At 37.1% G+C, this 14,416-nt stretch overlaps 3 protein-coding genes across 4 annotated transcripts; 2 read left to right on the plus strand and 1 right to left on the minus strand.

Moving 5' to 3' along the window:
* Window positions 1–2,205: 2,205 nt before the first annotated feature.
* On the plus strand, window positions 2,206–4,813 carry LOC112764200 (uncharacterized). 2 transcript variants are annotated; one of them, XM_025809744.3, is made up of 3 exons: window positions 2,206–2,600; window positions 3,714–3,838; window positions 4,194–4,813. In XM_025809744.3, the coding sequence occupies exons 2-3, from the start codon at window positions 3,799–3,801 to the stop codon at window positions 4,631–4,633; spliced, it is 480 nt and encodes a 159-aa protein (XP_025665529.1). In that variant the 5' UTR covers window positions 2,206–2,600; window positions 3,714–3,798; the 3' UTR covers window positions 4,634–4,813. The 2 variants fall into 2 exon arrangements, with proteins under 2 accessions (XP_025665529.1, XP_025665530.1); XM_025809745.3 differs by having other exon boundaries at window positions 2,215–2,600; window positions 3,792–3,838.
* Window positions 4,814–5,467: 654 nt separating this feature from the next.
* Window positions 5,468–7,719, minus strand: LOC112764199 (protein OCTOPUS-like). The gene has a single exon (XM_025809743.3). The coding sequence runs from the start codon at window positions 7,408–7,410 to the stop codon at window positions 5,692–5,694; it is 1,719 nt and encodes a 572-aa protein (XP_025665528.1). The 5' UTR covers window positions 7,411–7,719; the 3' UTR covers window positions 5,468–5,691.
* Window positions 7,720–12,646: 4,927 nt separating this feature from the next.
* Window positions 12,647–13,225, plus strand: LOC140180553 (uncharacterized). The gene has a single exon (XM_072221775.1). The coding sequence runs from the start codon at window positions 12,647–12,649 to the stop codon at window positions 13,223–13,225; it is 579 nt and encodes a 192-aa protein (XP_072077876.1).
* The last annotated feature ends 1,191 nt before the right edge of the window (window positions 13,226–14,416 follow it).

Here is a 14,416-nt window from a genome sequence, read left to right on the forward strand (position 1 = left end):
ATATCCACTGTCATTCATGCAGATGGAGCTTTCTCGGAAGAGCTATTTTTGCTGCCATTGGAGACTGTATCTTTGTAGGAACTATAGTATGTATGTAATCTGTGTAATCTAATGGTCATAGGACTCAACTTGAAAAGGTTGCATATGAGTGGCTATTAGATGCTTACTGTCGATGATGCCATACACTGTATACATGAACTGATTCAAAGAAAATGTTAATTCAAAGTGAGCATTACTATCTCCAAATAGTAGGAAAAAGTAAGCATTACTATCAACAAGCACACCAGCTGCCACCACCCAACCAGCCAGCACCCCACCTGCAAGCACATCATCTGCAAGCACTCTACCAGCAAGCACTAATCCACCTAATCAAATGTAAGGTGCAACACAGGAACAAGACTTGCAAGCATAATGAGATTTGTGCCTAATTCAGGATTCAAGTCACCCAGAACCAAGAATTAATGACTTAGATTATTATGTTTAGGGACAAATGGTGTCTTTGTTTATATGTTTTGGTGAAGTAATTTACTTTGTATGCTTTCTTAATTAGGATCCTAGTGTTGGGGATTTTAGTGTTGGAAACTTATGAGGTCTATATTTTAACAACTCCGATATACTTGGTGACTATTATTCTGGCTCTATAATGCCTTCTTTGGATGTATTTTTTACATTATGAATATGAATTATGACTTTCTTGAATTGATCTGTGTCAGGTTTTGGGTTTTATTTTGCCAGATACAATTGGCCAAATTGTTTATCAATTTTAAGAGAAGAACAGCTACTGTAATCAGTAGCATAAATACAAACACCAAAATTTCACCTACTTTTAGAACCCTAACTTCAGACTCTAATCTTTCAAGTTTCCAAACAATCTTCATCTTCCATTCTTCATTGTCAATTGAAGGATTTGTTCTACTATCACATGTTATTACATCTTCTTTCAAAATTTTATCTACCCATAGAAACAACTACACCACCTCTTTATCTACAGTCTGCACCCAAGAAAGTGAATCAGCCAAGTTTATATCCAGAAATACAGCAAACAACAACCACTTACATTGTATTTTGGGCAACCGAAGAACGGTCTCCCTGGGTTAGAATCCGTCCCTGACCATCGCAAAACTTGTCTCGCCCCGCACCCACACCATTCTGGCAAACGCGAATCTTTGTTTCAGGTCATTCTCCTCATAATGCTTCTAAAAGATCGTAGGTTGTTCGAGCTCCCAGTTGCGTTGCTCGTGCTAGCCATTACCGTCTGGCTTTGAAGATGCTGAAGCCAACACAAGAGAATCCAAGGGAAGAGACGAGAAGAGAAGAGAGTGGGCACTGCAGATTAATCTTCAAATTTGGGAATTAGGATTTTTAACTTCAATTTAAGGACCAAATTGAATCAACAAAGTTTACTCATTCACGTCAGCTAGCCTTTAGCTTCGCCAGCATGTCACCCTCTAGTCCAGATCAGCATTCCGGTGGCGTCAGATGAGCAGAATGTGCCGGAAGGACGAGTCTGAGTCCCGAAGTGCAACTTCAAGGACGAATATGGGTAACTATTAAGTTCAGTGACTACTATGAAGCACGAGTATAACTTCAGAGACTACTTTGAGGCTTAGCTCTCTAACTTCTGTACTCAAACTTTATATACGATATAGTCAAAATACAACCGGATTTAATTCACACTAAGCAAGGATTGGATATTTCTTGCTATTCACAAAAAAATGTCATTATTTGGAGTTAAAAACAATCAATATATCTCAAGAAGTAAATGATTTAGAATTTGTTTTGTTATTTATTTTTTGTTTGAACTACGAAATACTTTGTTAAAATAGACAAAAATAAATATTTATTCTTAATATATTTTATTTCATTAAAGTTAAAAGTAAAATTCAAATTCACGACCTTTTAAATAAATATGAGAAGTCTATGTTTTTTAAACTATAACTTGTTAACATATTTATTCTTAATATATATTATGAATCCTTACAGAAAAAAATAACATAATATATACACAAATTAAGATAGATATAAAATTAAGATCAATTAATTAAATTTTAAACTAACATTTAACATGTTAGAATCTTAACAATATTAAGACTTTATTTCTCTCTCAGTCGCTAATCCATTTTATAAGGCACGCTAACATGAGAATAAAGTTGTTTCAATCAATTTCATTCCACCGTTAAATCAATTTAATCAAAAGTGAATATTAAGAAAAACAATTTGTTCGGTAATATCGAAAATCCGTTACTGGGTCATGTGTCTTATTTATTAAAAAAAAAAAAAAAAAACAGTGAACGAGTTCGTTTTAGTGGTTTCTGGAAACCTAATCCCTCTCATCCATAGACTCACACTCAACATCTCTCTCTCTCTCTCTCTCGAACTCACGCGTGCCGGCGTCTCGCCGTGGTTCGCGTGTCGCTTCCTTCCCTTGGCTCGTCGTCGCCGGCGGCAGAAGCAACGCAACCAGCAGCTAGACCTCGCCGTCTTCTTCCTTCGTTGCCCTCCCTGGGCTCGTCCTCGCTCGTCATCTTTTGGCTTCGGGGTCTCTCCGTCGCTTCCTTCTCGCCGGTCTGTCGCCGAGTATCCGTGGACCGTGGTGGCTGGTGAGTCCTCTTAACCCCTGTTCTCTCTTTTCCAGTTTCCCCTATTCTAATTGGATCAGTAAAATACATTTTTTCTTTTTCTAAATCCTATGTTTATGTTTTTTGGCTTTGAAGGGATTTAGATTTTGTTATCTATGAGGCTAGGAAATATGGTACAAAGCTGATACTGAATACATATAGGCTGATTTCTAAATTCAACAAATTAGTTGAGTTTATAAATTGTTGCTATTTTGATGGACTGTTCTCTTATATTAGTTGAATTTATGTAAACTCAGTGATATTAGGAGTCCTTGTTTTGAACAAAGAGATTCTAGATGTTTACTATGCAATCTTTTATATTAATTTTTTTTAATGGTGAATTACTCATGGTGCTGACTTGGATGTCTAAATCTGAGTCTTGCTCTACCTTTAAAAGGAGAAGCTGTAGTCTTATTTTTGAACAATTTTTTTCCCTTTTAGTCATGTATGGGATATTGCCTCCATTTTGATCGCAAATCACATTCGAAGAAATTTATGAATTTCATGTATGTGAAACATGTCCCCAGGCATCAAAAGACAACAGAAAATATAATGGATAATGACTTGGGATTAAAAAGATCAGAACAGATAAGGTTAATATAGCATATATAAAGAGATTTATAAATTAGTTGAATTTATGTTTTGCTATAGTTGATTTTAGTATTGGATTGTTTCAATTAGTTTGTTAATTTTTTCTAGAGTTGTTAATCAAGATGAAGGCAATGTTGGTTTGGCTCCAAATTTGTCCGATAAAGATATAGATATTGACTTTGAGATCGCCTCTTGGACTTGATTTATCGATTGTGCTATCTTTTGTTCTCTAGTTCATTTAAATTGAAGAAAAAAATTTTACCAGTAACTAGTTTATTATCTATTTTTATATCATTAGTTATGTCTAAGAATTGATATTTGATTGTTATTAATGTGTTTATAAAGGCATGCATTTTAACTTTTAATTTTAATTTTATTTTTTATAATTTTATATTTTTATTTAAATGTGGCTGGTTCAACTTGTGAACTATCAGTTGAACCAGTAACTAGTGACCCAGTTATATGACCAGTTCGATTCTGATAACTATGCTTAACTTTATAAAGAGTTGCAAATTCCCGTACACAACACATTTGGCAGAGACACGATTAACAGTGTTTCATTCCCGTTTGTCGAAATCTCAGCTTCTAAATGGTTCGGAAGCGATTTCAGGCACAGGAACCCAAAACAGGTAGCTTTTCTAGCAACACAAAAATTGTATTACTAGATCTCACATATTCTTGAACCATTTCAATTTCGGTTGACCATTTATCATAGTATCGAACCTTGCACACAAGTTGTTCGATGAAATGTTTCACACAAGAATCTTAGAGCTTTCTGTTATTTTCTTTTAATTTACAATTACATCACCAATAACTAGAATGCATTTAAGACTAGTTAATCTAGTTTGAGCAAATCAGTTTATTATTTAGTTTTTTAATTTATTATTTATATGACTTACCCAACCACTTGAATCAGTCTTGAAAGAGCTTTCTTTCATCTATTTATTGAAGTTTGATTGGGTTTCTTTACTGTTTTAAATGCAGGTCTATACTATGCTCAGAACTTCCTAAAGAAAATTGGGTTAGGAAAAGAGAACTATTACTTCTGGAAACAAATCGGTAAGGCTTTGCTTTGCACCTACGCAATTGCAGGCGCAGTGTGGCTATACAACGAGACATCGCCACTAGGGTGGTGGACGCTGAAGCCACGACCAAAAGAAGAGTGGGAACTAGCTCACTTGTATGAGTACCGACAGTTCCCATACCCCGGAGATGAGGAAGCAATGCAGGAGTTCATTGCAAATGGTGGAATGATTGGAACAACCATTGGTCCTAAAGGGACTATTGAGACTGATAAGGATGCATTGAATTACCAGAAACAGTTACAGGACAAGAAGTTTGAGCAAGAAGCTCTGAAAATGTGGATGAGGATGAGGAATGAGGTCATTGGTGAGCTTCAGGAACAAGGCTTTGATTTAGAATGACTCTAGTAAAACTTGATAATTAGATAATTTGAACTTTTTGTGTGGCTGAAAAACACAATGTTGGGAAATTACCTTCATGGTAGTAAATAGATTTTGCATTATTAAAGGATTGCAGTTTTATAATCTCAAAAAGTAGACTTGGTATAAGTGTAAAAGGCTAATCATTCTGTTCTTTGATGATGAGTAACGTGTCTTCCCCTGCAATTTACCTTATTGTATAGGGCATCCTTTTTGTTTATAAGTTTTCTTTTTTACAATGTTCATGCAGTAGAAATGCAATAGAATAATCAAATGGATAATTGCGGCTTTTGTAAAGCTTTTATCTATTCAAAATAATAATAAGCAAAAACAAAACGAACATTCTAAAATGTGATTAGGAAATACAAATGGTGGGACTCAACCTATAGTTTTTTTATCTGCTGTTGGATTCACCAGTGACTTCTATTCCTGCCCCATACCGTAAATGCTTCATAATTGGTAGAGTAAAGAAGAAGCAATTGGTACGCAAATTCATAGTGAAGCAATATTACTAGCCGTGTATGGATGACTTAAACGGTTAAACCAAATAGAAAAAAGGTACACTTGGTTGTTATGAACGTTTTCCTTGAAAGATCGAGTGAATTTATAGTAAAATATTCACTTGCTTTTACTCCACTTGCCCCCACTACCCATTATAAATATCAAGTGTTTGATTGAAGGTAAACAGGATGCACAATTTCATTTATAATTTTACACATCAAAACCAAACATGTCCTAAGTGCTGGATGTTTCCATTAATCTGAATAATTGTGATAAAGTTACAAGTTACAGCCTTTTAGCTCATACATCAGCAAGTTATAAACATTATGAAGTGAAATATCATTGCAGTATTTGAGGTATCATATTACCAGTTCATACAATTTCATACAACAAAATATAACATTTATTTTGTTTCTGTTACCAAAATCATTAGTAAATTTGCAACTAAATCATTGTAATCATTGTAGTTCATCTCTTGACAACAATAATTACATCTATATATTTTTCTACAACCAGATACACATCCAAACAATACAACTTTAGAATACACTTCTGGATATTTGTTGCAAATCCTTGAGGCTACTACTCTTGCCAGACTTGCTTCTTCTATAGCTCTTCAAAGGTGTCAAATAGAACCTTAACAAGCCATTGTCAAGATTATTCGGCGACGGCGAGTGCCGAACACTGCGGTTCCTCTGAACCATAAAATCTTGTCTTCCATTCAACACATTTATGTTCCCTTTAGTCTCGGTACCCCCCAAGCTGCTAATCAAACCAGCCATGCTACATTGGTTTCTACAACTTACACTATAGCTTCGAGAAAGCTTCTGGCTAACACTCTCACTACCTTGCACATTAAGTTTCACCTTGTCTTCTTCCCTCCTCTGCACGATTGAGCCGAACTTGCTCCACACTCGACGCCATTTGTGGTCCTTCTTGGAACCCTTATGATTGCCAGTGCCAGCCCCATTGACATCATTATTAAGGTCATCATCCTTGGATGCAGAACCCATCACACATTCACCTTTAAAGTCACTCAAGGATTTCACATTTCCATTCCCCAAATCCAAATCTTTCTTCTCACTGCCGAGTAACTTGGCACCATAGAACAACTCATTGGTGGCAGGGGATACCTTTGCATTGGATAACATTCTCAATTCATTAACCTCTGCCGTTGATTGTCTCCTACGAGAGCTCGACCTATCGAAACTCCTCCTACCCTTGTAGTAACCCTTGGCCTCAGCTGACCCACCGGGAGTAGGAGCAGGACTGGAACCAGCAATGCTGTTCCCTTCAATTAGAACCCTGTCTACTGGGGAAAGCCTCTCACATTGTTTTCCATCCCAAGATGCATCAAACTTAGCTTGCAAATCACTATCCACTGAGATTCGGCCCGTGTCAACCAATAACCTTCTGTAGGCATCTGGAAACTGTGAATTATTATCCACTGAGATTCTACCTTCGTCAACATATAACCTCGAATCGCACGAGAGGCGAGCATAATTATCCACTGACACTCGGCCTGCATCAATAGAGAACCTTGGATCAGTGTCACAAGATCTTCTCCCGGAACAGTATTCTCCAATTTCAGATTGAGTTTCCCTATATTTCCTCCCTTTAGGCTCCTGAACAAACCGCATAACATTAAAATCAACAACACCATTTCCATTTCCATTTCTGTTACCGTTACCGCCAAAACTGCGTCGTTTCTTCAACTTGTGCTTCCATTTCCACTTCCTTAATTTCTCACTGAAGGCAGAAGCAGCTCCCCAGAAACTCTTCAAGTCTCTAGCTCCGTTCTTCTTGTTCCGAATCTCGAGATCTATGAACTCCTTCATCGTCTTCGTTTCTTCGGGTTTTTCGTTGTCCCTTGGGTCGCAAACCCGAACCGCTTCTTCTCCATTGTGTTCCTCTTTTCGTATTTCAAAACCTAAATACTCCGAATCGAGGTGAGTCTTCTGAACCAGGTTCCCCTTGCCGCCATCGATGGTGAAGAGATCCGAGAGTGTGCTCCGGGCGCGGACCTCGCAGGAGCGGCGGCGGGGCTGGAGAGAGGCGGATGTGGAAGTGTGGTGACGGTTGGCGGAGAAGGACTTGGTACGGCGGAGGTGGGGCGGAGGATGGGAATGGGGGGAAGGGGAGGAGGAGGGGGATTGGATTCCTTTGAGGCGTTCGCGGAGGCAGGAGGCGCAGAAGCTGTTGACGGGAATGGTAGGGTGACGGTGACAAGAGGAAAGGCGGTGAGGTTTGGAAGTCATGTTTCGAGTGCCAACATGTTATGTTAGAGTTGAATCTTGAAAGGGTATGACTATGGCAGTGAGTGAGAGTGAGCACTGAGTAATGTGTGAATTGAGTGAGTTCCAAGTAGTAGTAGTAGACACTTGCTAGTAGTACCAGCTAGCTACTTCAGACACACGGTAGCACCACGTGTGGGGAACAGAAATGTTGGTGCCCCTTTTTTCGCTTTCCGTTTTTTATTTTCCTTTTTTTCCTCCTTCGATACTGAAGTTATTTTTTTATATATTAAAAAAATTTTGTTGTAATACTCAATAATTAAATTTTATGATATTTTTTAAAATTATGGGAGTAGAATAATACGTCCTTTTATATTAATAATACTTTCTTTTGTATTGTATATTTTAATCCAATTATTGAGTATTATACCAAAATTTTTCAATATACAAAAAAATTAGCCTTGATACTATTCTTGAATTTTATTTAAAGATTAAAATAAAAAATTCTAGTGTTTTCAAAGCCACAAGGTCCAAAACGTACATAAAAGATGGCTTCCTAAATGGATGTTGGCTTGCTAGTATATTTGTCACATCTTCTACATTTGTCTTAATAATGCAATCAACATCGTCTTCATCTCCGTTTAGATAATTTATTTCATAGTTTTCTTTAAAGTCATTTTCGCTTTTATTATTGTAGTCTTCAAGATTCATATTTCTATTTAGGGGGTGAAAGCAGATCAGATAGGATTGGATATAGCCAAAATTTTGATCCGATCCACACTAACATTATCGGATCGGATCCCGTATCCGCAATTTTTAAGTTTGGATCCAATCCGGATCGAATCAAATATCGAATATATCCGCAAAACACAAAAATATTTTTAAAAGCTTATTTTTATCAAAAAATATCAATAAAATTCATTTTTTCTATTCTTTTAAATATGTTTACTCTTAAAATAATATTAAACATACTTTTCGTAAATAATAAATTAAAATAATACAACATATATGATAATTATTAGTTGAAATAAAATATAAAAAAAATATTTACTTATTTATTTTTTTATTTTTGCGGATACGCGGATATGCGGATACTTACACAAAATCCGCAATCCGATCCTATTAGTGTGCGGATCCGATAACGGATCGGATCTATATCCGCATTTTTTTTATCGGATTCGGATAAACACTGCGGATATACGAATCGGATCTGATCCACATGAACACCCCTATTTCCATCGGCTTCTTCAACTCTATGAGGCAAGTATTCGAACTCAACATAGAACTCTTGTAATTGAATTTCATGATATATTAAAAAACATTTTTTGCATCATTGTTTTATCCGTGATATACTTTATCTCAAAATGTATGAACTCACCGAATATTAATACATGATATCTATACACAACACTAGTCACTCTTTTCAATATTTAAAGATTTATCGTTTCACAAATTATATCCTTTAGCTCCTCAAATAATATTATAAAAGAAATAATAATATCATATGAATTTTTACGGACAAATCTTACACCTTCAAATATCTGAAATAACATTTGACCATTATAATATATTCTCAAACTAACTCTATCATCCATTTTTTTCTCATTAACTATTTTTTTTTTCCAAAATAAAATAGAAGAAGAAAATAATACCATAAAATCGAGAATAAAAAGAGAGTAAAGGGCAGAACCACATAATGAATGCAAATCTACATTCCTTAACTAATTATTTAAATCCGCTCAGATTCAATTTTTTTATTTTTTTTCACAAATCGCTCCCACCAAACATCTATTTCCTCTCTTTTTATTTCTGCCTTTTTCTATCTTCTTATTATAATGTTCAAATTGTTGGCAACGAGTTTTTCATGTCTCCAATATTTTAGTAAAATACACAATTATATTATAATCAAACATTACACTAAGCGTCAATTAATATTTAAAAAACATGCTTAGTTTATTTTCCATTCTACAATTTTAAAAACATGAAAAAAAGATATAAATATATAGAGTGAATGATGTGATTTGATGTATGAAATTATGTGAATCATTAAAGAAAGACAAAGATAAAAAGGGAAATTGAAACCTTTCAGAAAATTTCTCTTTTTCCTTTATTTCGACATTTTTCTTTAGACTAATTTTTTTAGTTATAAAAATCCAGGATCTGTTATGCGCCTCTTATAAAAAAGAGTCATATTTTTTATGGATATGAAGATGATTTTTTTTTTAAATTAAAATTTGTAAATCAGAGACTTAGATTTATTTGAGATACAAAACCTAAGGTTCGATTTGTGGTAAAAAAAAAAAAAAAAACAGAGCCTCAAATTTATAGATAAAAATAATTTTTTTTTGTTATAAAATAAATCGAAGAATTCGATTATCATGTTTAAAATTTTTTTTAATATTAATACTCAAATTTATGGTATTTATACACAAAAAAAATACTAAATTTTCACATTGTTAAAAAATACTACTAAAATCACAACATTAAAATTAAAAAGCGTTTCCTTTATTCCAATATCTACTCTAAGACGACTGTGAGATTGAGTCTGATTGAGATGTGAACGAGATTAAATACATTTTTCTGTTTTAAAAGAAAAAAAAGAACTTTATGCAAAAAAATACATTTACTTGTTTATTTTTCTTTGTTGATATGTGAGTGATCAACATACTTGCAAATTAAATTAATTACTAAGACATCAATTTTAAGTAAAAAGTCAAGCACTAGAGAAACTTTTAAGGCTACTTCTAAGACTTCTATTATTAACGGTAAAGGATTTTTTTATTTTTGTAATTTCTTAAAAATATTTTTAATGTTTAATTTTATTTAATTTTATTTTTAATTTTGTTATTTGTGTTATTATTCTTGGATTTTAACTCCCTCTAAAATGTTTAGGAGAATAATTTTGACACAAATAAAAACGTTAGAAATAAAATTAAATAAATTTAAAATATTAAGAACAAAATTGAATGAAATAAAATGTTAGGAGTATTTTTGAAAAAAAATGACAAATATTAATGACAAATATATTTTATTCTAATTGTTCATATCCTGACCCAAACACAAAGTCAGGCTCAAATCAAATTAAAAGGTCCAATCCAGCAGATTGGCCTTCACTGCTTGTCCGACCTCCTTCAAGAGGTCGGGCTCGACGTAAACAAGTACTTAACATTTATCTAAGTGAATAACTGCCTCTATAAATCTTTCTTCCACTTTTAGAAGAGAGATTCTAATAACCCTAAGATAAAGGGACAGTTATCCACCATCAGAAGTGAAACTTCTTCAACGGTGGTTATTAGCTCAACCCATATAAATACCCTGACACACTCAGGTACATCTAAGTTCCAATATTCTAAACCTGCATAACCCCTTGCTGACTTAGGCATCGGAGTGTCTTTGCAAGTACCACCTCCCATTCCAAAAAAAAACACAACTCGGACGACAGCTCCCGGGCAAGAACAACTTGGAGACCACCACCCTTCAGCGTTTGGGCCTTCCATTCGAGCTTAATAATCCGGTTTCAGGTGACCCCTAGAACATTGGCGCCGTTGCCGGGGACTCAGAGATCATCGCATAATGGTGGACGACCAGATGAAGACGGACACACTGCATCTGAGTTCGATCAAGAGCATCAGGACGCGGTCAATAATGACCAAGTGATAATATCCCTACAAGGAACGGAAGGACCGTGTGGCGAAGGCCCCTCAAATACCTAGGGATCAAAGAAAGTTTCCTCTGAGGTTCATCAGCCTGGAAAAGAGGGGCAACCTCATTCCACGACCTCATGGGACTACTATATGGCCACCAAGGTCGACTCGAGCAACTAGAACAAGAGCTAGAGCGACAGCGTGAAGCGGAGCGAAGCCTAAGGAGAGAAATCGAGCGACGAAGAGAGCTTGAAGAAAAGCTCTCGAGGCTGGAATCCAATCTCTGAAATAAGGAATCTTGCGCAGATCGAGAGGACACCCCATTGGGGGAAGAAGACCCATTCACTGAGGATATCATGAGGGCTAAAATTTCCAGAAACTTTAAAAGCCCCGATAATTTCAAAAGTCGGATATACTTGGCCGACACCTGCGATGCTACCCGCTGCAAAGCCTTTCCAACGACTTTGACAAAAGCAGCCATGAAATAGTTCGATAGTCTCCCCCCAGGTCGGTCACTAGCTTTGACGACATCTCGCGCAAGTTTCTTGCTTGATTTTCAATTCAGAAAGACAAGGTCAAGCATGCCCCTAGCCTACTGGGAGTCAAACAGGAGGTCGGAGAATCCCTGAGAGACTACATGGAAAGGTTCAATAAGGCGTGCTTAGAAATTCAAGACCTGCCCACTGAGGCAGTAATAATGGGTCTCGTCAATGGACTCCGAGAAGGACCCTTCTCCCAGTCCATCTCAAAGAGACACCCGACTTCTTTGAGCGATGTACAAGAGCGGGTTGAGAAGTACATCAATATGGAGGAAAACACCAGATTACGAGAACCGAGCTGGCGGCTAGGGCACCCTCACCAATCAAAAGAAAAGGAGAGGGAGCCCAAAATAATGGAAGAAGTCGGGTCTAAAAGGCCTAGAAGATACCACTCCTATACTCCTCTACGAGTTTTCCTAGTCGACGTCTACAGGAAAATTTGTCATACTAAAAAGCTTCCACCCCCGCGACCCATCAAGAACAAAAAGGGGGGAGCCATAATGAATATTGTGTATATTACAAACTATATGGACATTCCACTAACGATTGATACGACCTAAAAAATGTGATAGAAAAGCTAACTAGGGCAGGTCGGCTGGACAGATATCTCATGAAAAGGTCGGACAATCATGGGAAGAGAAAAAGAGATGATGAAGGTCACGAACGAAGGGGCCCGCCCCTGCAGACTCCCAAACGACATATCCATCTGATATCGGGGGGATTTGCGGGAGGGGGTTGACCAAGTCATCTCGAAAAAGACATCTAAAAGAAGTCTATCAAGTTGGGAGTGATGGACCCGACCTCCCAACCATCTCTTTCACCAAGGAAGACAAACAGAGAATCATACCTGGGCATGACGACCCGGTGGTAATCACAATGATCCTAGCCAACGCTCATCTACATTGAACCCTAATAGATAAAGGGAGTTCAACCGATATACTGTTCAAGCTAGCATTTGATAAGCTGGGATTAGAGAAAAAGGAGCTAAAAGCCTACCCGGACACCCTTTTCGGCTTAGGAGACGCGCCTATCAAGCCGCTAGGCTTCATCTCCCTGCACACAACTTTTGGAAGGGGGATGAAGTCTAAAACTCTATGCATCGACTTCATTGTTGTTGATGTAGCTTCCGCTTATAATGCTCTGATAGGTAAAACGACTTTAAATCGGCTCGGAGCGGTTGTTTCTACCGCTCATTTCTGCATGAAGTTCCCGACGTCAGAAGGGATTGCTACTATCAGGGGAGATCAGAAGTTGGCAAGGAAGTGTTACAATGAAACCCGAGCGAAAGAAGAATTACGACCACATCCCGGAGAGAAGACAGAAGAAGTCCAGATTGGACAAGAGGTAAAAAAAAACACCAACATAGGAGCTAACATAAGGGTAGAGCTGAAACAAGAGCTCATAAAACTCCTACGAGAAAATTCTGACCTCTTCGCCTGGAAAGCTTCCGACATGCCCGGAATAGATCCCGAGCTTATGTCGCACAGGTTGGCCGTCTATTCAGGATCCCGACCTATCCAGCATAGGAGACGAAAGCTCGGGACAAAGCGAGCTCAGGTGGTCGAAGAACAAGTACATGCCCTGCTAGAGGCTGAATTTATCAGGGAAGTCAAGTACCTGGCCTGGCTGGAAAATGTGGTGTTGGTCAAGAAATAGAATGGCAATTGGAGAATGTGCGTTGACTACACCGACTTTAACAAGGCGTGTCCGAAAGACTCATATCCTCTACCCAATATTGATACCCTAGTAGATTCCAGCTTGGGATATAATCAAATCCTGATGTATAAGCCGGACCAAGAGAAGACATTGTTCATCACACCCAGAGCGAACTATTGCTACGTGGTCATGCTATTTGGATTAAAAAATGCAGGGGCCACATATCAAAAGTTGATGAATAAGGTGTTTGCAACTCACTAGGAGAATTAATGGAGGTATATGTGTTTAGACCTTGATGCATATTCCTGCTATAACTTTCGTTCCCTTCAATAATATTAGAACCAAACTCAAAGCGAGAGGGGTGAGAATTCATAGTGGCTAATGGAAATAAAAGGAGAAAACAAAAACAAATAAACAAGCAAAAGAAAAATATTTACAATAACCAATAATAAGGCACACGTTTGCAGTTCCCTGGCAACGGCGCCATTTTGACGATCGGAATTTTCTATCGGTAAAGAATAAAAGTAATCGCGTTGTAAGTATAGTTTCTAAACCAACGGAAAATCCTTTCGTACAAACGTTTTGGTTGTCACAAGTAACAAACCCCTTTTAAATTGATAACCGAAGTATTTAAACCTCGGGTCGTCTTCTCAAGAAACTGCAGGGAAGTATGTTCTTATTATTGGTTATGAGTTTTGTAAATTGGGGTTTTGAAGGTAAGGAACAAGTAATTTAAATGACTGGTGCACAAAATTACAATCACACTTTTGCAATTCCGCACAACTAACCAGCAAGTGCACTGGGTCGTCCAAGTAATACCTTACGTGAGTAAGGGTCGATCCCACGGAGATTGTCGGCTTGAAGCAAGCTATGGTTATCTTGTAACTCTTAGTCAGGATATCAATAATTCTCAGATTTAATTGTAAAAAGTAAAAGAACATGAAATAAATACTTGTTATGCAGTAATGAAGAACAGGTTGAGGCTTTGGAGATGCTTTGTCTTCTGAATCTCTGCTTTCCTACTATCTTCTTCTTCATGCACGCAAGGCTCCTTCCATGGCAAGCTTTATGCTGGGCATTACCGTTGTCAATGGCTACTTCCCGTCCTCTCAGTGAAAATGTTCCAAATGCGCTGTCACCGCACGGCTAATCATCTGTCGGTTCTCGATTATGTCGGAATAGGATCCATTG

Source organism: Arachis hypogaea, chromosome 17, assembly GCF_003086295.3.
Source record: "Arachis hypogaea cultivar Tifrunner chromosome 17, arahy.Tifrunner.gnm2.J5K5, whole genome shotgun sequence".
NCBI classification, from domain to species: Eukaryota; Viridiplantae; Streptophyta; class Magnoliopsida; order Fabales; family Fabaceae; genus Arachis; species Arachis hypogaea.

What these genes read in the sequence shown, in the direction of transcription:
- LOC112764200 (XM_025809744.3), top strand. Translation starts at nt 3,799, where the DNA reads ATGGTTCGGAAGCGATTTCAGGCACAGGAACCCAAAACAG. An exon ending in GGCACAGGAACCCAAAACAG is followed by an intron (nt 3,839 to 4,193) that starts GTAGCTTTTCTA and finishes TTTTAAATGCAG; the next exon opens with GTCTATACTATGCTCAGAAC.
- LOC112764199 (XM_025809743.3), bottom strand. Translation starts at nt 7,410, where the DNA reads ATGACTTCCAAACCTCACCGCCTTTCCTCTTGTCACCGTCACCCTACC.
- LOC140180553 (XM_072221775.1), top strand. Translation starts at nt 12,647, where the DNA reads ATGAAGTCTAAAACTCTATGCATCGACTTCATTGTTGTTGATGTAGCT.